Source organism: Danio rerio, chromosome 7, assembly GCF_052040795.2.
Source record: "Danio rerio strain M-AB ecotype USA chromosome 7, GRCz13ab, whole genome shotgun sequence".
NCBI lineage: Eukaryota > Metazoa > Chordata > Actinopteri > Cypriniformes > Danionidae > Danio > Danio rerio.
The window spans coordinates 8701863-8728013 of NC_141027.1; the positions used below are offsets into that span (position 1 = coordinate 8701863).

Here is a 26151-nt window from a genome sequence, read left to right on the forward strand (position 1 = left end):
GGTCTAAAAGGGTTGAGTTTATTTTTTTTAACGAGTTATAGGTGTGTTTTGAGAATAAACCAATCAGAGTATCATCTCCCATTCCCTGCAAGAGCCAGTTGCGTCGCACCATAAGCGCATTTGCTATTTACACGACGTAAAGTAAGAGTAAGTGGAAAAACTGAGCATTTCACTTGCAAGAAAACAGTTAAACAGAGCATCTACTGCGCGAGAATGAGAGATAAATGATCTACTTTCACTTTCGCTCTTGGATAGGGAAACCTTTACGCACAGACATCAATTAGCCTATAAATAATTAATTTCGTTTGTTAAGCACAAATATTTGTTTCAAAACTATTTCTAAATTCAGTTCTAATTTCCAGCAAACTAATAAATGAACAATAAAAACGAAGTGTGTTCAAAAACCTGAGTTATATCCTAAAACACATGCTGTGCCCCATATGGTCTAAAACCTGCAGGTGGGCAAAGCTAAGCTTGTTTTTCAATAAAACAAATATAAATATAGATACAATAAATAATACTGCTAATAATAATAACATTATACAAAAGCAAATTGTTATGAATGAACTGAAAAAGCCTCTCGAGATGAAGACATAAAAGCAGTGGTTTTTCATATTTATGTAGGCTAGAAAATTGTAATATTTTAATCCTTTATATTTATATCCTATGTATATTCTTATATTTACTATATATATCCTTAATATTTTAATTTTTTATATATTTGATATTTGCATATTGCTCTGCATCTTGGGTGTATTAAGCAGTGCGTAAGCGAGGCGCAACTCTGCGCTGGAGTTTACACCGGGTTTGTTTTGATTTATTGAAAAATCTATTATAGTTTCTCAAAATAGCAACGTTCTAACTTATAAAATTAAGCTAGAACATGTTTAACTTAGTTTGATAAGTTACGGTGAGCTAAAAACATATGTTGTCAGGACTAATTGATATAAATCTTTTACAGTGTAGAGAAGATAACTTGGAGCTGAATCAGTCATTTCACAATGGATGACTTTTGCAACACTGCTATTGAACAAACTGTTACAGAGTGGAGGAACTATGATGTCAATTTGTATGCAAAAATCCGGAAGCGAGTTAGCATTTTAGCAGTTCCGGTTCCCTCGTCTCAAAGTCAATGGATTTTTTCAATGGGATTTCAGTAAAATTGCTTAAATAAGGTTCGTGGATAACATAAACTCAAGATACTTTCACGTTTTACTCTACGACATAAAAAACATCAGTTACAGCACACTCTTAATTTTTTTTTATTCGGTTACGCTTCTTTAAAAAGACGGTTGCTATCAAGTTGCTAAATGGAACTACAGGTGGTGTTGGAGGCATTGTACGTCATTAAGCTGATCTGGTCTGGAGCGAAGCCCATTTGTCTTGGGCATTTGGATTAGTCTGTTATTTAAGTATTTTCATGAATAGTATTTTATAGTTTATAGTATTTTTCTAATTGGGAATTCATATTGTGTGTAGATAATGCTTTCACTTGTAAAGACTGTCGAGACAGATTAAATTATTGATCCTTTATTTTAATTAAACAATATTATGACATGGTTTCCGCTACATTCATTCTTCGGTGGCGGGGCGCCACACCAAAATTCATCCCGCCACGGCTACATCACAGCTTCTAATTCAAAATATTCTGTTGTGTTTAAAATAGAGGGTTAAAATTCCACCAAAAACGTTTGAAAAGATAAGTGAATAATGACAGCGCAAACTTTTCTGTGACGTAGTTGTGCTGTGCGTTCTGTTTACGCTTTAAGGTGACCTGCTGAATGACTGACTAACTGACAGGTGTGTGATGTGTTATGAGGAGACGCATGATTTCAGTTATGATGAACACAGTTTTCATAATTATGCTTTATTTACAGATAAAGGTCTGTGGCTCTGCATATAATGACTTGATCTTGCTGGAGTTTATAGCCGTTTCACTTTACTTCAGGACGCATTAATGCTACGGTTCTCTCCGCAAGTCTATCGGAGACTTTCATAAATATTCCTAGCAAATCTAATAAATGTTGGAGACATACTCGGTACATAAACGCACTAAATCACACTTCAGCAGTGTTTATTTGAGGGCGCGCAAGAAAATCTGCACTTGAGCAGCATATATTTGAGGGCGTGCAAGAAGTTTTGTGCACGAACAGAGGAAATCGGCGCTCAAGCTAAGATTGACATGCTCGTAGGCATTTACATGAATGCGATCTCGACTGCGCCCATGACATTTATCAATGAAATAACGCCACATGTAGTGCACTGTAAAAAATAATTCCGTAAAATTTACTGTAAAAAAACGGCAGCTGTGGTTACCAGTACTTTACCGTTAAAAACACGGTACAAACCGTAAAAGTAAATTTTAATTTTTACGGTAAATTACCGTATTTTATTAATTTATAGAGGTAAAATGTCTGTATTTTGAATGATCAACATTTACACATCTTTTGTTAAACAGTTAGACACATTAGCACACCCACATGCAGGTGGTGATGAGGAAGTTACATAATGAACCAATGCTCATCACAATCAACTTTTTCAACATATAGAAGGTGCTCAGTGTCATTCACCAAGCTACTAAACACCAGTATGGTAACACGCATAAAATTATAGTCATGAAATAAACATTGTTTATCAACATTAGATGTAACATTAATCTCTAATGTACATAACTGATGGGGAAACAACTAAAAAGATCCATAGTAATGTCAACCAAATGCATAAAAAGTTATGTGCCATGCAGGGAATTCTGGGAAAGGCAATTCACGGTTATACGCCGTATATATTAAGGAAACATACCTTTAACCAGGTTACGGATTTGTACTGTAGCATTTTTACAGTTTTTTACTGTTGAAATCACGGCCATTTTTTACAGTGTGTTAGATCTGTGTAAAATGGCCAACAGAGTCTGCCGCCACAGCTGGAAAAAATCCTAGAGGAAACACTGTATGAAAAAAGTGCAGCCTGTCTCTTTCCTGCTCTCATTAATGCAAACGTGTGAATAAATGGGTAAAAACACACACATATTATCTCTCATTTTAACATAATCAAGTGATTTTTCGTCAGTTTTTTTTTTTTTATCTGGACACATTTAACTCTGTCATAACTGCAACATTTACACTCCTACTTAATGTATAGCAGATGTGACGGTATGGGCAGTTTTTCTCTGTACTTCGTGACAAAAAACAATAATATTGAATGTTGTTCTCGATCCATGATGGAACTTTCAGGCATATAGACTCGTCCCTTACGCCTCATTTCTGTCGTCTAAGGTAAGCCAAGCGGGCTGTGTGCATGCGAGCGATACACTTATTTAAATATGTCTTAATATAATACTATGTAGGCAGATTTATACAGACAGTAAAAACTATCCAAAAGGCACATAGGTCTATACAGATGTGGTTTTGCGTAGAATATATATTTGTTTAGAATATATAGCTTGGATTATAATATAATAAACCGAGAGAGTAAATCGTTGTCAAAGACCCAATTTCAAATTTTTCTGTAGGAGGGTGGTGCTGACGTCACAGGCGAGCGCCCTGAAGGCATTGTAGTCCGTTTATAGCCTAATGTTAGCTTTTTAATTCTTGCATTTGCATTTAAGATCCAAAAGTGCTCAAAGTTGTATTTTCGTGTGAGGATTATCCGGCTGGACAAAACGTGTAAGTGTTATGAACTGCGTTTGAACACTGAAATTATTATTCCCAATCTTCGAATAGCCTATGGGAAAATCCTATAGGGATTTTATAGAGGGAGCCAGTTTTATGCAAGCAGCTGATTTGCCTACAAGTTGACGTCATAGTTCCTCCACTCTATTGTACTGAATCTAAACTAGTTGAATAAAGGAAGAGTTGATTTGCAAAAAACAGATAACCACAATTTGTTTTGCAGTTGAACTGTTCAATACGATATGCATTATTACTATATTAAACCATGATTAAAGAAAACTACTAAAAAGCTTCATTTAATCAAAGTTTTCATTAATCATGTCTTCTTTTGCAATTGTACTTTAATACAGACCTTAAAGCAGGGGTTACCAACATGGAGCCCGCGAGGATCACATTTGTTGCCCGCAGGCCTGTTCTAAAAATAGCTCACCATAGCGCCACTTACCAGTAAGCTTCATCTAATATAAAAGTAATCTTTTAAAAATGTAAATATTGGCAGAGGCATATAAAAATAAAGTGTTGCACATTGATACATTAAATACAGGGTATTTCCTACCCTGTTAATCATTGTTGATAACTTTTGTGAGAATCATTAACATGATCAGTGTCTTCACATGGATGAGTATCATTAATTATTACCAAAAACATAAAGTATAATTAAAAGTAAATTGAGCACATTTGTTATTTGAGAAGTGTTTATCAAACTGGTAGCCCTCCACATTAATCGGTACCCAAGAAGTAGCTCTCAGTTTCATAAAGGTTGGTGACCCCTGCCTTAAAGGGTCATGACACCTCCACTTTTGGTTCAGGTCTACCTCAGAATTTTTTCAAAAGATGCATCACAATGGGCGTGGAGCTCCGCGAGCAAAGGGCAGGAGTGGGTGTGGCCAGCAGAGCAGGGGAGAAAGAGCCCTGCTACATTTGTCATTTCATATACAGATAACCACAATTTATATCATTATAAAGATAATCGTGTTCATATAAACACTGATGAGGACTTTTCCCTCAATCCCCGGGTCTGAATACAGACTCAGTGCAGCAGGTCTCTTGCCCTGTCTATTTTAACCATTAACCCTGTTGGTAATCTGGAGGATTTAGACAAACACAGCAGCAAGGCGATGCGTCTAAATGTGAACAAACTCCTTATGAAAGACAACGTCCGCCATTCTCCAATTCTTATACTGCTCTCCCGACAAAAATGCTTGCTGCACACAAACAGCTTTGCTGTATCGTCCCTGACAGCATCGCGGGTCATGGATCATGAAAACAAACACATACGACCCTTCATGAACAGCTAAATGCAGTGTGCCGTGGGTCCGCGGATGCGGTCTCACACAGTCATCATCATAAGGTCTCACAGCTTGGCACTGGCAGGTCTGCCTTGCCTTCGGAAAGCACGTGCTCTCATGAATAATTAAGCAGCCGGCTCTTCTCATAGGATAAGAAAACTCCGCTATGAATAATAATGAGAAACCGACGTGTCATCTTTGCACTTGAAGTTCTGAGCTCCGTTGCCGATTTTGATCCCGCCCCAAATATCATTTTAAACCCAGAAGCTGAAATTAGCTGACAAAAGCTCAAAATTACCCAGTTTCTCCCACAATTAAAGCTAAAAGGGGCTAACATTGTCTTAACTGATGCTCAACACACACAAATCTGTTAAAATCTTTAAAAAAGTACTCCAGGGTTTTGTGAACCTATAAAAGCATCATATTAGAAAACGATTAAGAATGAGTTATCCGTTTTTGCAATTAAACTCTTAAACTGTTATTTTAGAGCAGCTTTTTATATTTTAACTTGTATCAGTTGAAATGAAATTGTTCTTGGATTCTCGTTGTTTCAGATTATTAATTTCTTGCATTAATTTCTGCTTTAATTTCTTTTTGCTTTGCCAGTACTATCATTAGAATGACTGACATCTGAGTTTTTTCATTACTATAAACAGAATTTATTTTCCATTGGAATAAGAGCATTTTTTAGGATTTAAAACATTAAGGCACTCTTAAAGTGGGAAAAAAGCAAATGTTTCCAACCTGATACTGATTCAAGACTCCACATCGCTTCTTGTTGACGACTGATCTTCTCCTGAATCTCTCTCTCTCTCTGTTTCTGCTTCTGTTTGACTGTTTGCTCGACAAGAAGAACTGAAACTAACTTTTATTTCTTCCCATTTTTTGTTCATGTGTATTGATACAAACGACCATTGACACGTGTTAACAGAATGGCTATTGAGAAAGCATGTGGTGGAGCACGCTTTGTCATTTGTGTCAAAATGTTGTCTGAACAAGGCGACGCAGTGGCACAGTAGGTAGTGCTGTCATCTCACAGCAAGGTCGCTGGTTCAAGCCTTGGCTGGGTCAGTCGGCGTTTCTGTTTGGAGTTTGCATGTTCTCCCCGTGTTCGCATGTGTTTCCTCCGGGTGCTCCGGTTTCCCCCATAGTCCTTAGACATGCGGTACAGGTGAATTGGGTAAGCTAAATTGGCCGTAGTGTATGAGTGTGAATAAGTGTGTGTAGATGTTTCCCAGAGATGGGTTGCAGCTGGAAGGCCATCCGCTGCATAAAACATATGCTGGGTAAGTTGGCGGTTAATTCCGTTGTGGTGATCCCTGATTAATAAAGGGACTAAGCCGAAAAAGAAATGAGTGTTGTCTGAACAAATGCATTTTTAAAAAGAAAAGACACATGTATGCACTTAAAGGACTAGTGAATTTCTTTACATCTGACAAAGTTTTAGTTTACATATTTCTTTGTATCGTAAATGCTTTAGATGCACATGCTTGTACACTGTAAAAAAAATGCAGGGATTCTCAAAATTCACTCACGTTCTCCCAACACAAATCAGTTAACCTAAGAAATTTAAGTGGATTGAACATAAAACGATTAAATTTTACAAAATAAAACTCAAGAATTTTGTTGATTCAGTTTATTTCAGTTTAAATAAGCAGCAAAATATTTTTTATTTTGACTGTACTGGGGTCCCTCATTATTCGCAGGAGTTACGTTCTAAAATAACCTGTAATAGACCCGTAAGTATAGACAGGTTTATATTTGACAATTATTAGATGTTTTAAGGCTGTAAAACCCCTCACTACATACTTTATGCACTTTTCTGAATCAGCCGTTAACATTCTCATACTTTTTCGCTCGTTTAAACACCCTCAAAGTTTGTAATAAGTCCAGCATTGTAGAATAAAACCAAAGACCAAAACCATTTGATCTTCATTTATTTATTCCCTAATGGTGCCATACAGCCACGTAACTTCTACCTTCCTTTAGCATGTCCAGAAGTTCAACTTTTTGTGCAATGATTAGCATCTTTCTCTGCCTTTTGGGAGCTACCGCTGGTTGGTGCCTTTGACAGTGTAGAATGTTTCGTCAACATTGTGTTGAGAAAACTTGCAAGCACACAGTACAGCACTTCAGAGTCACACTACTAGCGATTGAAGATTTGTGTTAATTTATCTGGATGCATTCTGTACTGTACAGGAGACACGGCACGAAAGAGATTGATTGACAATGGTCTACAGCCAGTCAGGACGCAGAGTACAATAAGCTGTAGAAACTGCAAGACCACGAAAAGTGAACCATGTCATAGTGAAGGACCACTGTATACACAGGGTCCCCGCGGGTCCTTAAAAAGTCTTAAAATGTCTTAAATAAAATTTTCGATTTTTAAGGTCTGAAAATGTCTTGAATTCTGTAATTTTCCATAAGGAGGTCTTAAATTTCATGTGGGATCTTAAATATCATGTCCGACTCGTCTTATGTCGGCAAATCAATGCCAATATAAATCGAGCGCAGCGGTGATGTTTGCGCGTGAGGAGAAGTGAACCGTGAGCAGATTACAGGTCTACACGCGAGAAAACTACAGCTCGGGAGCGCACAGGGGATCTTCACGCGCACGCTCAACTGATCCAGCGCGAGAAAACAAGTCCCGCGTGCGCACATCATCATCTGTACGCACGATGTACGCTCTCGCGAGCGAGGTCATGCCTACTGCGCGCGCGCGATCAGTTCTCTCCGCTCGCTCGCTGGTTCTTCTCTCTGCTTGCGCGAAACATTTTGGATTTTTGTGAGTCCTAGGCGGGACTTGGTTTACTTGTTATCTCTAACGCTATTGGCTACTCTACCTTTCCAGAAGTTAGCCGGGATTGGACGCAGGTAAGCTAGTTTCCCCGTTAAATAAAAATATACAGGATATCTTATCATAATGTCACAGTGTGAAACTAATAACTTTCTCAGTAATAATAGGTGACGACTTACTTTCAATAATGAGATATTTCTTGTAATAATTTATCTCATAATAATGCCTATTCTTACCATCATGACCGACATATCAAAATAATGAGATATATTCTTGTAACAAACTTTATTACTTGGGAGAGAAAGAGAGAGTTATACCATGTGGCAAAAGATCTCTCCATTAAACAGAAATTGGGGAAAATATACATGGGCTAATAATTCAGGACGAATAATTCAGACTTTAAATGTGTGTTTTGAACCATTTGATGAAGTTTAGCACCTACATTTAAACTGAACTCAAACTAAACGTGTTCAAATTTATAAAAATCTTTTTTTTTCTAAGACTCATTGTCCTTGACTCATTTTCTATGAAGAACAAGTCAGAATAAATTGGATGGACAATAGTATACAAAATAGGCTATACATGCATGCAGTGCATAAAGTACAAAGGTTTATAGTAAATATATTGCCATTAGTCTGTTATTCCACTATACAGTTAAAGTCAGAATTATTAGCCCGCCTGAATTAATAGCCCCCTGTTTATTTTTATCCTAATTTTTATTTAACGGAGAGAAGATTTTTTTCAACACATTTCTAAACATTATAGTTTTAATAACTCATTTCTAATAACTGATTTATTTTATCTTTGCCATGATGACAGTAAATAATATTTGACTAGATATTCTTCAAGACACTTCTATACAGCTTAAATTGACATTTAAAGGCTTCACTTGGTTAACTAGGCAGGGTAATTGGGCAAGTTATTGTATAACGATGGTTTGTTCTGTAGACTTTCGAAAAAATAAATAGCTTAAAGAGGGTAATAATATGGACCTTAAAATGGGTTTTAAAAAATTAAAACAGCTATTATTCTTGCCGAAATAAAACAAGAAAAAAGTGGGCTACTAATTTTGACTTCAACTGCATATGTGACCTTTATGATGTGGGCCTGTTGTATAGAAAGTGGAATTTGTATGCCTCTGAAGTGGAATGATGTAATGGATAGTGAGTAAAGTCAAACGAAGATTGTAGAAATTAAATTGTTGCTCAATAGGTGGCGATAAACACCCATCTGAATGTCTGTCACTGTATTTTTTATGTTTAATTGGGCTAATCATTTTTGATTGAAGTCTTTATATGCAGGTTATTCAATCATTAACTAAAAATGAGATCGAAAAATATATATAATATATATATATATATATATTTTACACTGATCTATATTACAAACAATGTTAACAATTATAATAATATACAAAGCTGCACTGCACATATAGTATGCATTGTATGGAAAGATCTAAAACGCAAATAAACTCTTCTGAAGACAATATTTCCTAAAAAGATCATCCCCAAGTGTAATAATGAGCACTGCTGTTGTGGTTAATAATGAAGTAAAATACAACAAACCAGACAAGTGCTGCACGGACAAATCAAATGGGTTCAGAAAGTTATGTTACAAGAATGCAAGTCATTATTTTAGAAGATTAATTTTTATTATTTGACTGTTTCTCGAGATTGAATCCTCATAAAGTTCATAAAGTTCTCAGAAAGTTTCTTATGATTATGACATGCAAATTGTATATATATTTAACGGCATGATCTTGCGTCCAATCCCGGCTAACTTCCGGAAAGGCAGAGTAGCCAATAGCGTTAGAGATAACAACTAAACCAAGTCTACCAAGTAATCTGCTCACGGTTCCCTTCTCCTCGCGCGCAAACATCACCGCTGCGCTCGATTTATATTAGCATTGATTTGCCGCCATAGATTTGCCGCCATACTTTACCACATCATTCTGTGTTGACACACTGAACTTTTTCCTGTTTTTTTTTTTTTTTTTTTTTTAAAGTCTTAAATTTTCATTTTAGAGGACTTAAAAAGGTCTTAAAAGGTCTTAAATTTCCTGTTAAAAAATGTGCAGATACCCTGATACATAATTCATAAAAGTTCCAAACACTTACTGTACATGCACTGAAAAAAATGTTTGGAGTTTTAGTCTTTTTTTTTTTGTCTAAATATCAATTTTTTTTTAAATTAAAAGCATTTTATAGACTGTCGGCACCAATGGCCTAGTGGTTGGTGTGCTGGCACATGGCACTCCGGTACGACCTGAGTTTGATTCCAGCCGTGAGGTCCTATCCTCCCCCTCTCTCTGCTCCCCATACTTTCCGGTCTCTCTACTGTCCCCCGCCAAAAGAAATAAGTCATAATTTAGTGGGTTTTCCTTAATAAAAGCCAAATAATCTGCCAATAGGGTAATTGTCTTGTTAACCTAATGCTGTGCTGTGAAGTTTGTATAGATATGAAATAACTTTTTTGTACATTTTTAATAATAAATGAGTAGTTTGGAAGATGAATATTTATGTTAATATTTATGTTAATTTCTCAGTGAATATAGAAAATTTTTGGTGCATTTTAACAAAACAGTTTTATTAACAGTCATAGCTATTACAATAAAGTTTGGTCACCGAAGACCTTTAGAAATAGAAAGAAAATGCATTTAAATTCAAATAAGTTATTACAAAAAAAAACAAAACTAAATTTTACATTTTTATTATGTTTCTTTTGATTTTTCCTGTTATTAAAATTTTATTTAAAATTAATAATAACATTTTAATTTGATGATTTTTTTGTGAATTATGTATACAGTGGTCCTTCACTATAACACAGTTCACTTTTTAAAAAAATAATAAAATAAAAATTTTATTATTTTAATATTTTACCCTAACATATTCATTGGGGCGTAATTTTTTTTTTAACATTAGTTGCACTTTTGCCTTTGGCACTGTCTAATCTAATGTATATAAACAAATATATTTTTGTACAGCATCCTAAAGAAAATCTTAATTTAAACAAGAAATCTGTGAGGGGTGTACCTACAGTATTTATACGGTGCACATGTACAGTTAAAGTCAGAATTATAAGCCCCCTTTGAATTTTTTTCTTCTTTTATAAATATTTCCCAAATGATGTTTAACAGAGCAAGCAAATTTTCACAGTATGTCTGATAATATTTTTTCTTCAGGAGAAAGTCTTATTTGTTTTATTTTGGCTAGAATAAAGGCAGTTTTTAATTTTTTTAAACACCATTTTAGGGACAAAATTATTAGCCCCTTTAAGCAAATTTTTTTCTCGATAGTCTACAGAACAAACTATCAATATACAGTAACTTGCCTAATTACCCTAACCTGCCTAGTTAACCTAATTAACCTAGTTAAGCCTTTAAATGTAATTTTAAGCTGTATAGAAGTGTCTTGAAAAATATCTAGTAAAATATTATTTACTGTCATCATGGCAAAGATAAAATGAATTCATTATTAGAAATGAGTTAATAAAACTATGATGTCTAGAAATGTGCTGAAAAAATCTTATCTCCGTTAAAAAATAAACAAGCGATCTAATAATTCAAGGGGGCTAATAATTCTGACTTCAACTTGTCAATATCGCATTTAGTTGTAATCATTTGCCTCATTTTATTTAGAACTTCAGGGCAAAAGTTAGCTTACAAATGTATAAATGTATACATTCTTATATAAAAATATATAAAAACATATGACAATTTATCGGTGTTTACCCAGCACTGGGTTGCAGCTGAAAGGGCATCTGCTGTGTAAAACATACAGAATGCTGGATAAGTTGGTGGTTCATTCCGCTATGATGACCCCTGATGAATAAAGGGACTAAACCAAAAGGAAAATGAATGAATGGGTTTATGGGTGTTTCCCAGCACTGAGGGCTGTGCTGAGTTGCAGCTGGATATCTGCTGTGTTAAAAACAAATGCCCAAATTAATGTCGGTTCATTCTGCAGGTGGCAAAGTCTGACAAAACTGGGAATAAACCAAAGGAAATATGAAATAAATATAAAACACTTTTCTAAAACCTATTCAGAGGCCCAGCCTAAAATATTGCTAAATAAAATGCAAAATGTAAACACTGTACTTCCAAGCTTGCAGTTTTCTCTCTATGTTGTTATTCACATTTCTATCTATCTATAAGATTGCGCACATCCAAATGATTTAAAGGTGTTCAATGTATTTTGCGACACTACACAATAAAGACTAGAACATAATATGAAACGCTAATTTCATCCATATAACATATATCATCTTATTTCACAGCTGCATTAACTATATAAATGTATTGTTTAATTGCAAAATCAATGTTCATTGTATCTTCTGTACCACTAAAGACTGTCTCAGGCCAAACAATGTGACCTTGAAGCTATTGTACAAAATCTCAAACTGCGTGAAGAAAAATCGATGCAAGTCCGGCATGTTACATTACAAATATTTTTAGTCTATAGGAAAATCAAAAGGCAGCCAACACAAAAGAAAGATCTATAAGACATTGTCATATGAGCTGCAGGATTATGGGAGCTGTTTCCTCAGATAAATGTTTTTTTTTTTTCTCTAAAATGGATGATCTAATTTTTCCTAGTGAACAAACTCTCTATCTCCATTAAACCATCGTTAAAAGCTTAATTAATTAATCAAACCAGTGAAGCACATTGTTCGGCTCAAAAGTATTGCAAATATTAAAGCTGTGAAATTAAAATAAAGGTTTTTAGAGGTTAGTATCAGAATGTTGGCCTTAAGGATATCCAGTGATGTTTTATATACAATTTTCAGGAGAAACACGATCGGTTTTGACCAGTCTAATTTATCTATTGACGATCGTTCTATTAGAGCTGCATAATTCTGACTAAAATGAGAATCACGATTTTTTTTTTTCGCCTATAATAAAGATCACGATTTTCTCACAATTCTGTAGATGTGAAATAAAGGTTATGAGTGGGCTATTATTATTGTTATTCTCAAACATATTGTAAAAGAGCAATAGGCTTTGTGTAGCTGTACTGTTGGATAAAATGCTAAATTTTGCATTGATTTGGAATGGTGGACTTGAACAGACTTTAGATTTGTCCTGGTCATTAATGCTGATGATAATTCTGATGTTGAATTATCGTGTTTGAGACATATGCTTACAATCTGTCATTTTTTGCTTAAAATCTGTCACTGATGTGACAGGGTCCCCGCGGGGTCTTAAAAAGTGTTAAAAAAATCGAAATTTATTGCTTTAAAAAAGTCTTATTTGCTGTTCTAGGTCTTAAACATTTTTGCACAGGTCTTATTTTTGCGATGTCCATGTAACGCTACATCTAATGCTCATTTAAATTCTTTTTGTTGTTGTTGCTAGGTTTTTGGGGTGTTGTAGTTTTTATTTCACTAGTCCAATTGTAATTTGCGGTATTACAACTACAAAAAGGTCAACTTGCAATAGCCAATCAGCTTTCTGATATTAAACTCAGTGCGCACGGCGAATGTGACATTATCGCTGTGTTTGCGGAAGTTCGCTTTGAGTGCGCGCGAAATGATTTCGGCTGGCAGAGTATGCCGTTATTTCACTGACGAATGTCGCAAGCGCAGTTTTATAAGTCATGAGCGCTGTAATACGAGAGAGCGAATCTCTGCTCACGCGCCGGTTTCCTTTGTTCATGGACAAAACTGCTTGCAAGCTCTCAAAACACTGGCTGCACACGCGCGAATGATCTGCTCTCGCTTCGTCTGACTCCTTTCTTGCTTTTGCTCTCCAGAGATGATTTTGCATACTGTAGTATTAAGAATAGTGAACTGATAAAATGAAATACAGTGTAGTTTTACTACAGTAAAGTGTGTTGAATTGTAGAAAAATATACCCTATATTGTAAAAAAAAAAACTAAAACACTGAGTAGTTTACTTTTAATACACTTGTTGTGTTACCATAGCAACTATAGTATTACCACAACAGAGTAATTGAAGTACTTTACTGTACTTTACAAAACACTGTACAGCAGACACTAGTTCACTTTATTTTACTGATAAAATGGGATTGAGAGTGGGATTTATCTGAAGAGTAAATAGTACAGTAGGCTATAATAATACCTAATCAAGTTTTTACCTATTTTCTATTAAAGTTACATTTCTGCTTGCCAGAACGACCAATAATTATTGGCTATAAATTGCAACAGCCATGGGAAAGGAGGAAGGTTTTTGTGAAACTTTGGAAAAACCTGAGGGATAAGTTTGTTTAAAGGGTCACGAAACACCAAAACACATTTTTTGAGCTGTTGACAGTCGTATATGTGTCCCACACTGCTAAAAACACTATTAGGACACCTATATTTCACTAAAAAGTGTAAATTGGTTGTTTTTGCGTCATTTCAAGCAAATTCGTACTTCCTGTTTGAAACGAATTTTTGAAGCTGCGTCACGGTCATGACATAATAGCGTGTATTCCAGCATGCAAACTGGGCGTCTGTGCCAGAGTGAGTCTTATTACGTCTTACAGTGTGATACATTAATGCATGAGTAAGGCTTGGTTCAAACCAATCAGCGCGCTCTACTGTGCAACTTCATTAATATTCATTTGTGTCACCGTGCTTACACCACAAAGACGCCACGTTGTGTTGGCAAAACAAGCGTGAAGTTTTGCTTTTATAGTTTGCTGCCGTTAAGTTTCGTTTTCATTTTCTCTCTGTGAGAGCTCAGCTGGACTCACGTGTGGATTAACAGTGTACGCGACGCTCGACAACAATAACTTACGTGTCTAAGGAGGATTATTGTTTACCTGAGAGCTGTTCTCATCTGCAAACGCTGAAATCTGGATTCGCTTGTAGTATTCTCTCCATATAGACGCGGCTCTAGTTGCTGGTGATTGTCCTGTCTCTACAGATTTGGTAAGTGAGCGACCAGAGCTCTTTGTTTATTCAGTTTGTTCGTATCGAATTAAGTTAACTATTGCACTGAGTGCAGAAATGTTAGCACCGCATTTTGTGACCGGAATAACACACGCGGCTTTCTGACACTACCTGCCGTGTGCATCTAGGTTTCCGGGAAATGCGGAGGGTTTTTTTCTCTCATTCGCCGTGCGGTATCAAACATTGTATGAAAAATACACGCTTAGAGCAGTTCCTCGAATCAAATATCTCGTTTGTCGCGAGAGGCATGAATGAATTCCCTGAATGAAAGAGCCAAACTGCAGTTAAAGTCCAACATTTAATAATTTGGCAAATAATTCGACTACAGATGTCCATGTAGGTTAAACACCATCACTTTCTCCTGTCTGTGTGTGTGTGTATTTTGACTCTGAAACTCGCGCGTGCACAAATAGACACTCCCACATCATCCCACTTTAGTTCCTCCGACACTCCCCCCTAAACAGAGCTGGACACGCCCACTTTTCTGACTTTTTCCAAAGTAGAGGTGTGAAAACACCCTGCTGAAACGAGGGGGTTTCATGGCCCTTTAAACAACAAAAAGAGGCCCCCATAAACATCTTCAATGATAATGATAATCTTTTTATTTGTCTGATTTTACTTTGTTTTTTTGGACCACCCCCTGTCATTTAAAAAAAAAAAATCTCAATGGTGAACGTGTCAAGTATAAAAGCCTTAATCCTTTTCGTGAGTTGTGCGATGCGGTGCCAGGTGAAAGTATAAATCTGCATTAAGATGTTTGTTTTTTCTGTAGTTCAATGGTGCATTTAACCTGACTTTACTACTGTTCAATTTAAATAACTTTATTTTACCCCTAATTTTGTGCTTTTACATTGTCTCTCGCATGTTTTTGATATTGCGATATAGGTCTAAAATTTAATACTTAATGGTCTTAAAAAGGTCATAAAAGGTCTTAAATTTGACATTATGATATCTGCAGAGACCCTGTGCGATTTTCGTGAATACAGAAGACTGGGTGGGTATTTTTGCATTTCGGCAGGTTACGGATACGTTTTGGGCTGAAATCAGTCAGCTACATCTGGCAACACTGTGTGTGCTTTTGGTTTCATTTTCACTGCTAAGAGCAGTTCACTTCCCGCGCGGCTCCCAAACGATCACTCTGCCACAAACTGAATGTTATTTACAACATTACTAACTGATATTCACGAATCACAGCTTATGCAGGTTCTGTTCGCTAAAGTAGACTTCATTCAGAGGCGTGCGCGCGCCGATCTTTGTGTGGCAACAGCTCACGTTAGCTGGGTCAGCTCACGTCACGTGTGATTTTGCTGTCGCAAATACATTACATGAGGTCAGAAATGTCATTATGGGGGTGAATTATATCGTATAAATACATCATTTGGCTCTTTCAACATCATTTGGAGGTGTCCACATTGCTGAACAATGTATGTAAAACATGTGAAGACTTGTGCTGCCTCCATTGTTTCTCTGCTGAACTTGAAAATATGATTGACAGAATCGTAGAAATGCTGGATTAAGATCATCTAGGGGGTCGAATCGAGATCGCGATCTTTTTACGATTAATTGTGCAGCTCTACATTCTATTATATAATCAGCTTAAGACAAAACCCCTGTAAATTGCACGTACTACCTCTGTTTTTTTCCCGACTTTAGCATCCCTCCACTACCTCAACTCCACACTTTTAAACCTGATACCTACATAAATCAGATGAGCATTCTGGAGCCGAGCTAGACACCGTGCTCGGGCCCCTATTTCTCTCTCTATCCTGATAAGGGGTTACACATATACTAACTCGTGTTACACAGAATACACATATTCTATTTACTCAAATGTCTGTTGAGTGTGAACTCGTGAATAAGGGTTTGTGCTACAAAACAGTGACAAAATGTGCATATAGAAGATATAAACCAGGGTTTAGTCGATAGACGATGCCATCTTCCATATTCAATGACCGATAGACATCACGATGCTGAACCGGCATCGCGATCCTCCACTCCGCCCCCGTCGCAGCTGTAACCCGCTTGTGAAAAATACACACTTAGGCTTCGTTTACACTAATATGTCTTAATTTTTAAAATGATATTTTAGAACGAAAAGGATCCATGTCCACACAGGCGTTTCATCTAGCATTTCTAAAAAGCCCTCCTTCCACACTATACCACTGAAAACGCTCATTATGTGACCACAAACACACACTCTGTCATGCACTGCAGTGTATTTGTGCGTCTGGGCCTCAGCAGTCAGTGGGTGCTTTGAGCACAAAACCCCAGAGAGCAGTGCACGTCGGACAGCTTATCAAGGATGTACCGCTGGATCGTGTCTCACTATAGTTGTTAAACTTGATATTTAATTAATCTTGTCTCTGTCTAACGACTCTTCAGTCCTTTGAATTTATCAGGTAACGTGTCACAGCATCAGTACACTGCTTCAATCTTTCGCTTTCGCACTTGTGCTTAGTACTTTTAGCGAAATCCTCAGATACTGTTGGTTGTGCATCAATAGAGTCTGGCTGCAGATTTGCGCTTTCAGGCTTGCACTCGAGGACTTGCACTCTCAGGCAACTGCGCTTCCTCTGTAGGTGACGTCATTTACAATCGCCACCTGTGCCAGCTTGCATGAAAGTCCTTCAGTAGTTTAACTTGTGGGTGACGGATGCTATAGTTACGTAAACAGATCGCAACGAACATCAAGTGCTTGCCTTAAAACAACTCTGCAGAACACATCATCTGTGCTACTTTTTTCCGTTAAGCGAGGTGAGGGGTTCCCTTATCGAGTCAATCTCGACATTTTGTTTGAAGGACCTGTTTTTGCCTTCAGAAGAAATAAGTCAAAATTAGTTTTTCAAGCAAAATTGTCTGCCAATATGGTAATTAATATTATTATTAATTTACAGAAACGTAAGTAAGTATTACTTATTCTAAGTAAGAATTATTTTTTTGCATAAATAAATTAATACAGTGGCGCAATAGGTAGTGCTGTCGCCTCACAGGAAGAAGGTCGCTGGTTCGAGCCTCGCGGGGACAGTTGGCTTTTCTTTGAGGAGTTTGCAATTTCTCCTTGCGTTCGCGTGGGTTTCCTCCGGGTGCTCCGGTTTCCACCACAGTCCAAACACATGTGGCACAGGTGAATTGGGTAGGCTAAATTGTCCGTAGTGTATGAGTGTGAATGAGTGTGTGTGGATGTTTCCCAGAAATGGGATGCCGCTGGAAGGGCATCCACTGCGTAAAAACATGCTGGATAAGTTGGCGGTTCATTCCGCTGTGGCGACCCTGGATTTATAAAGGGACTAAGCCGACAAGAAAATGAATTAGTCAAAGTCCTTATAACAAATGTAAATGTTAAACTTAGCAATGCCTCTACTATTCAGATGGGTTCTGTGGCTCCTGGTCAACTTTAATTCAGACTCAACATTGCATATCTTGCGATGTGACTATTGCCACTGCGCACATTGCAGTATCGATGCTGAAACCATATATTGTGCAGCCTTACCTGGAATAGTTGGCAGTCTGTTTGACTGGTTTATTTCTGTTTTCTCTCTTGTCCTCCGGCATTAGTATTTATTTTCAGCTCTAGTTTCACCTAACATCACCTACTGGAGGGGTGAGGATGAAGACAGTAAAGGCCTCATCTGATTGGTCAGATTTGGATAAACAGCATGCAGCACACAAAAACTTGGTACATAGGACTAATTAAATATATTGCACTTGCAATATATAGTTGAAGTCAGGATTATTAGCCCCCTTGTTTATTTTTTTTTACCTAATTTCTGTTTAACGGAGAGCAGATTTCTTCAACGCATTTCTAAACATAATAGTTTTAATGACTCATTTCTAATAACTGATTTATTTTATCTTTGCCATGATGACAGTAAATAATATTTGACTAAATATTTTTAAGACACTTGTATACAGCTTTAAGCGACATTAAAAGGCTTAATTAGGTTAACTAGGCAGGTTAGGGTAATTAGGCAAGTTATTGTATAGCAATGGTTTGTTCTGTAGACTATCGAAAAAAAATAGCTTCAAGTGGCTAATAATTTTTACCTTAAAATGGCTTTTAAAAAATTAAAAACTGCTTTTATTCTAGCCAAAATAAAACAAATAAGACTTTCTTCAGAAGAAAAACCATTAACACCGATACTGTGAAAATTTCCTTGCTCTGTTAAACATTATTTGGAAAATATTTAAAAAAGAGAAAAATTCAAAGGGGGGCTAATAATTCTGACTTCAATTGTGTGTGTTTGTTTGTGTGTGTGTGTGTGTTTGTGTGTGTGTGTGTGTGTGTGTGTGTATATGTATGTATGTATATGTGTATGTATATATATATATGTATATGTATGTGTGTGTGTGTGTGTGTGTGTGTGTGTGTGTGTGTGTGTGTGTGTGTGTGTGTGTGTGTGTGTGTGTGTGTGTATATGTATATGTGTGTGTGTGTGTGTGTGTATATGTGTGTGTGTGTGTGTGTGTGTGTGTATATGTATATGTGTATATATATATATATATATATATATATATATATATATATATATATATATATATATATATATATATATATATATATATATATATATATGAGCAATTCCAGCGTTATGGATGTGACATTTGCAGTAAAAACTCAAAACATAATTTCACACAGAAAGTATATGTTGACATTATATCGAAATTTCTGTTTATATTTTCCAAAATAGCTCACCACAGAGTTATGGTAGCAGAAAAATATCAATATGTAAACATGTTTTATATTTTAAATTAGGAAAATAAACATGCGTTATGGATGTGACAAAAAAAGTTTGTGAATTTACAATGGACAACAGATTATTTAGAAATTCTGACAGTTAAACTGCACAACCCAAAAGAAACAATGCTCATCAAACAGGTATGAATCGGCTCACTATAGAATTATAATGATTGATTTTATTTTATTTGACATTTTTGCATTTATGAAGAAAAAGTGTCGTTATGGATGTGACACATTTCCGTTATGGATGTGACAGCTGTGAAATAGTCACTTGTGTGATTTTGGCAAATTAAATATAATAGTTTGAAATACTGACAGATACATTTATGAGTATTTTTACAGTACTGTAAAATACTTGCTAACACAAAAAATGTAGAAACGGTTTGTCTATTTTGGTGAAAACTAAATAATTTTTTTATGGCAAGGTTGACATTTGCATGGAATTGCCCATATATATATATTAATGTATATATATTAATATATATATATATATATATATATATATATATATATATATATATATATATATATATATAGATAGATAGATAGATAGATAGATAGATAGATAGATAGATAGATAGATAGATAGATAGATAGATAGATAGATAGATAGATATTACATATTCTAATATTATAATAATAATAGTTTTTCTTGCTGTGCAGTTACTGGTAATCCACCCTTTCCAACCTTTTTTTATTATCATGTAAAATATATAAATATAACAAGACATCAGACAAATTAATAAACAACATTTGAAAGTCAGCAAAAGTGCTACTAATTCTTTAAAATACAGTTGTGTAATGCGTGCCCCCTTTGCATTTTATGCGGTTTTTAATGTGACCCTCTTATACTTGACTACCCCTGAGCTACACGACACTCCTCAAACCCACTGATAAGCATTTCAAATTATTCCCCATGAACCTTCTCGTGAGGACATATCCTCAATGTAGTTTTGCTCCTCTTCTAGTGATCTGTTTTGAAATTTGGCCCCAGGTTAGCAACTAAGAAAGCACCATTACAGTAATGAGAGTACATTAGGATTAAACATGACGTAAAGAGGCTGACTGACTGACTGGAGGTCACGCGAGGGTCATTGGGTCATATTATCGCACCACGCCAGTAGTCAGAAATATCGATGGTTTACCCGAAAGCAAAGATGGGGGGAACATTGATTCAGCGTGTCGATATCAGCGGTGCGCTTTGTAACAGGAAGGGCCAGCGATTTCTGCTTTAGAAAGGCATTAAACGGAGCAATGCGACAGAAAGCAGAGCGACTGGAGAAATGGGATAGGTCAGATTCAGGGCTGGAAGATGCGACGCGATGTGACAGAGCAGCCTGGAAGACACGAGTGGCCCCTCGATGACTTCACTGCGCTTTGCAAACAAACCTAAACTTGGTGCTGCCAGAAGGGCAGGTTTTAGATATCACTGTTTTACTGCAGTATTAAAGCTTGTTTATGGGCTGTTTGTCAAAAGAATTATTATATAATTATAAAATGTATTATAATTAATTATATAATGATAAATGTAATATATTATAAATTGATAGTATATTAGTAATAAAATTTTAGCTTTCCAGGAATAGGGAATAATGTGTTAATCCTGCTATTTCCAAAGCTACTAACAACAAATTAAAAAAGCATATACTATTTTTTTTATCTATTGCAGAAAAATAAACTAATTGTTTACAAATTTTATTAATGTTACATTTTAAATATATATTAATAAAATATACAGTTATTTTAAATGTTATCAAATTAATTGATATATTATATAATCCAAATAAACATTTGGGGTATAAAATTTTCCTTAGAAAAATACATTTATATATTTTATTTATTTTTCCCCAGTATTTCTTAGTTTATATATAACGTATACATAAATTATTTAGTATTTATTTAATTTAATAAATTAATATTTTATTTAATATAGTTGATTATTTTCCCCAAATGATTCTTAGGAAATATGAATCAATAATTATTCTTAACAACAACTATTATTATTATTATTATTATTATTATTATTATTATTATTGGTGATTACTGCAGTAGAAGTTTGTTTTATTTTTCAAAATATGATTATATAATTATTAAAAATAATACAGTTATATAATATTTAAATATATGGATTTAATTTTTATTTAATTTATTTCTTTCGAACAAAAAGGTCATACCCAAAACAAAAAAAATTTTTAAACAAAATAAATTTCATCAAAATGAAGCACAAGTTTATTATTATTATAATAATATTTACTATTATAAATAAGCCTTTATTCATATTTTCAAAAAAAAACTTATATTACTTTATTCTTATATTCTATGTAATCTAAAAAAACATTTGGGGAAAATATTTATTATTTAGTTATTGTCTAATTATTGCTAATTGATTTCAATTTACCGCAGTAGAATTTTGTTTATGTGCTGTTTGTCAAGAAGATCATTATATAATTATTGAATATATAACAATTAATGATTAATATTCAGGCAACAGAAGACAAAATACACAAAGAAATAAAGAATACTTAAAGTGCACTACTTAAAAAGAGATTCAAATGCTTCTCTTTAGCATGCCTTAATTTGATTTAGGCGTAACTGTATTAATAATAAACACCTTGGGAAAACTAATATTAATTAATACATTTGGTGAAAAAAAATTGATTAGATTAGATTAAATTATATAGAATGCATAAATTCCTTTATATCAATTTTGATTTATTATTGTTTGATTATTGGTAATTACTGCAGTAAAAAGTGTTCTATTTTTAAAATGTATGATTATATATTTACTAAATATAAAATAATTACTTGTATAATAATAATTATTATTATAAATAAATATTTATTGAACATTTTAAAATAAAAAGAAAACTAATATTATTTAATATATAATCTAAGTAACATGGGGAAAATATTTATTTTTTTGTTTATCTAATTATTGCAGCACGGTGGCTCAGTGGTTAGCACTGTTGGTTCACAGCAAGAAGGTCACTGGTTCGAGTCCTGGCTGGGCCAGTTTGCTATTTCTGTGTGGAGTTTGCATGTCTTCCACATGCTGGCGTATGTTTCCTCCGGGTGCTCCGGTTTCTAATTGTCTAAAATAATATTATAAAATTATTAGATGTTATTTATTAATATTAATAGTTAATATTCTGGCAATGAAAGACTACATATACAAAGAATTTTAAAAATGACAACAATTAAAGCTACTAATTAAAATAGTTACACAACTGCTAAAAGAAAATCAATAATTGCTTTACTTAATGCTTCTTTTTATCATGCCTTAAATTGATTTTTTTAAGCTTAACTGAATAAAATAATAATACAAGCAATGCTATTTTCTGCAGACAAGAAAGTATCTATTATTTTGTTCTCATAGAAGCTTGACAAACTTTTTTCTATGATAAAACCATTGTCTTTGAAGGATTTAGCTTGTCCTTTAGGTGGCGCTCTGGCCATGTGAACGGCAACCTGTTGCTTGAATTTCTCCTCATCAGACTGATTCTCTCACCATCTTTCAGGATTATCTTGATTTTATTAAGACACTGTCGGATACAGATGGTGTTTGTGTTACTGATTGAGCTGCTTGATCTGCTCTCATGATTTAAAGAGAAAAAAAAAACCTTCAGTTCTCACATAATAGTGCTCAGTTACACAAAAATCACCCGTACAGTACATCTCCTTATATTTACAGCTCTTTCCAGGAATCGGGGATATTGTGTTATCCTATTACTATTTCCAAAGCTTCTCACACAACTAATTAAAAACTAACTGTATACTGTTGTTGTTATTTTTTTTCCAGTAAATACATTTAAAAGAATGCAAACTTTAAAATATATTTTACATTTATGTACATGTAAAAAAAAGTAACATTCTTAAAGTTAATAAAAAGTTAGTGTAAATAAATAATAATAATAATAATAATAATTAATAATAATAAGTGCAGAGAGGTCTTAATTCCTATTTTACTAACATAAAAATCATACTACAAAATTGCTGAAAAATTGGGTTCTTTATAGATCATTATGATTTTTATATTTTACATTAAAGAAATGTATATTGTTGCTGCTGTCTTTGTTTATTGATAACTACTGATTATTAATAGCAACCTGCACATATATTCATATATTGTAAATCTGTTCATAGCTTATCCAACCTGTTTATAATGTTCATAGTACATCCATCTGTAAATATCACTATAGTTTTCTATAACTGCACTTTATAACTTATTCCTGTATCCTGCACTTGGTGCTATTGCACTACTGGTTAAACCTAAACTGCATTTCGTTGCATTGTACTTGTACATGTGAAACAACAATAAAGTTGAATCTAATCTAAAAAAAAATGTATGTATGCTATTTTTAATGGTACAATTTTTTTCAGAGTCAAACAAAGATTTCTGTTACAAATTTGGAAATAAGTTTGATCATTAGCCAATATATTTCTCCCATATGTACATGATAACATGCGTTGCATAAAACATATGCTGGAATAGTTGGCGGTTCATTCTGCTGTGGCAACCTCTGATAAATAAGGGACTAAGCTGAAGGAAATTGAATGAATGGATGTAGAAATCACTATTACCAGAAATCACTATTACTAGATTTTCACCATATTTCTGTTCATTATATTATGTTACTGCGTAAAAATGCCCAGAATATAAAAATGTACACAATAAAAAGAATTGAAAAACTTGATATTAATTAATTAATTCGTTCATTTTTTCATTTATTTATTTATTTATTTATTTATTTATTTATTTATATTTATAAAACAATTAAGAAAAATGTGAGATTCTCAAATTTTTTTTTTTATTTCATCTATTAACTTCCCTATTAAAAAAAGCACCAATTAATTTTGACATTTTTTAGTATTTCAGAAAGACAATTATGCGATTATAAATTTTTATTATCTTACATTTTACATACATACATAAACTATTTTTACAATTTATAATTAAAAAGTGTGGAAACAGTCACTAAGAAAATGATCAACCAGATTTTTCTATCACCTAAATGAGAAGTATTAGTTTGGTCATAGGTGACGCGGTGGCGCAGTAGATAGCGCTGTCGCCTCACAGCAAGAAGTCACGGCTGCGTCGGTTGGCATTTCTGTGTGGAGTTTGCATGTTCTCTCCACGTTCGCGTGGGTTTCCTGGGTGCTTCTGTTTACCCCGCAGTCCAAAGACATGAGGTACAGGTGAATTTGGGTAGGCTAAATTGTCCGTAGTGTATGAGTGTGTATGGATGTTTCCATGAGATGGGTTGCAGCTGGAAGGGCATCCGCTGCATAAAACATATGCTGGATAAGTTAGTGGTTCATCCCGCTGTGGCGACCCCAGAGTAATAAAGGGACTAACGCAAAACATTACTCCTATACCTACACAATAGCATTTTTTATAACTTAATTACAGACTGAATTTACACACCTGTGTCTTGTTTATTATTTATGAATAGAAATTTCAACATGGTGGCCCAGTGGCTCAGTGGTTAGCACTTTCGCGCCTCACAGCAAGAAGGTTGCTGGGGTGAATTCGGTGTGTGTGTGTGTGAGAATGAGTATGTATGGGTGTTTCCCAATACTGGGTTGCAGCTGGAAGGGCATCCACTGTGTAAAACATAAGCTGTAATAGAGACTAATCTGAAGCAAAATGAATGAATGAATGAACTTCAACGTTGATGGATTCTCTAGAATTTTAATTCACATTTCGCATCTAAGTCTCTTCCAGTCAAGCTAGTCTTTATGCTGAATTTTTACTCTCGTTTTCCTCTAAATGTGTTTTTAGTGCAGTATAATTAAACATGAAGCAGTCATAACCAAACATGATTACAGACCATTTCATTTTACGACTTTTATTTGCAAAAATTTCAAACGAGTGTCAAATACACAGCATTAACAAACAAACAAAACATTTATTCATTTATTTTCCTTCGGCCAAGTCCCTTATTTAAAAGGGGTCACCACAGCGGAATGAACCGCCAACTAATACAGCGTATGTTTATGAACAAAACATTAAAAGGAAGATAATAATGTCATATCAATGTAAATGCACATTTAAGGGCACATACAGTATTAAGCAAAATCACTTTTAATAAGGGGTTTTAACACAGTTGTTTGGCAACAATCTGTGAATATAACCAGTTTCCTATGGGAATAATGTATTAATTTGATAGATTTTTTTTAATTACACTTAAAAAATAGTGCAGAAACACTTTTATTGTCATTCTCCCTTTGTAAGTGTCATCAGAGAGAGGAAGCCCGCCGTGACAATCTTTCCCTAATTAGCATATGAGGTTAGTCCTGTTTTGAATCTGCCACTATGCTAACACACAGGCATTAGTAGCTCCGCCCTCTTTTGAAAAGAGCACAATCACATTTGCATTTAAAGTGACAGTCACCAAAATGCCACAATTAGGATCAAAGCCTTCAAAGGGTCAGTTTCAAAGAGTTATAAAACATTACTTGTGTGGTATTTTGAGCTGAAACTTCACACACACACACACACACTCTCTCTCTAGGGACATCGGAGACTTGTTTTACATCTTGTAAAAAGGAGCATAATAGCTAACCCTTTTAATAATACATGTAAATGATGTTGATTAGTAAATAAACCAATACAGAGCACACACACACACACACACACACACACACACACACACACACACACACACACACACACACACACACACACACACACACACACACACACACACACACACACACAAATTAAAGTTGAGATTGGTGGTGTTGCCAATATCATAGCCATTA

General features: G+C 34.7%; 2 protein-coding genes across 11 annotated transcripts in view; one reads left to right on the top strand and one right to left on the bottom strand.

The window, feature by feature from the left end:
• Window positions 1–5789, bottom strand: part of shtn2 (shootin 2) — a 38085-nt gene extending 32296 nt beyond the window's left edge. For all 7 annotated transcript variants that reach the window (XM_087260348.1, XM_087260344.1, XM_087260347.1 and 4 more), the window contains exon 1: window positions 5702–5789. Coding sequence is in view for 4 of the 7 variants with exons in the window: in XM_087260347.1 (XP_087116473.1) it covers window positions 5702–5726 (25 nt within the window). In the remaining 3 variants the exon portion in view is untranslated. The remainder of the gene's footprint in view (window positions 1–5701) is intronic.
• helz2c (helicase with zinc finger 2c) overlaps window positions 1–26151 on the top strand; it is a 284230-nt gene that overhangs the window by 16539 nt on the left and 241540 nt on the right.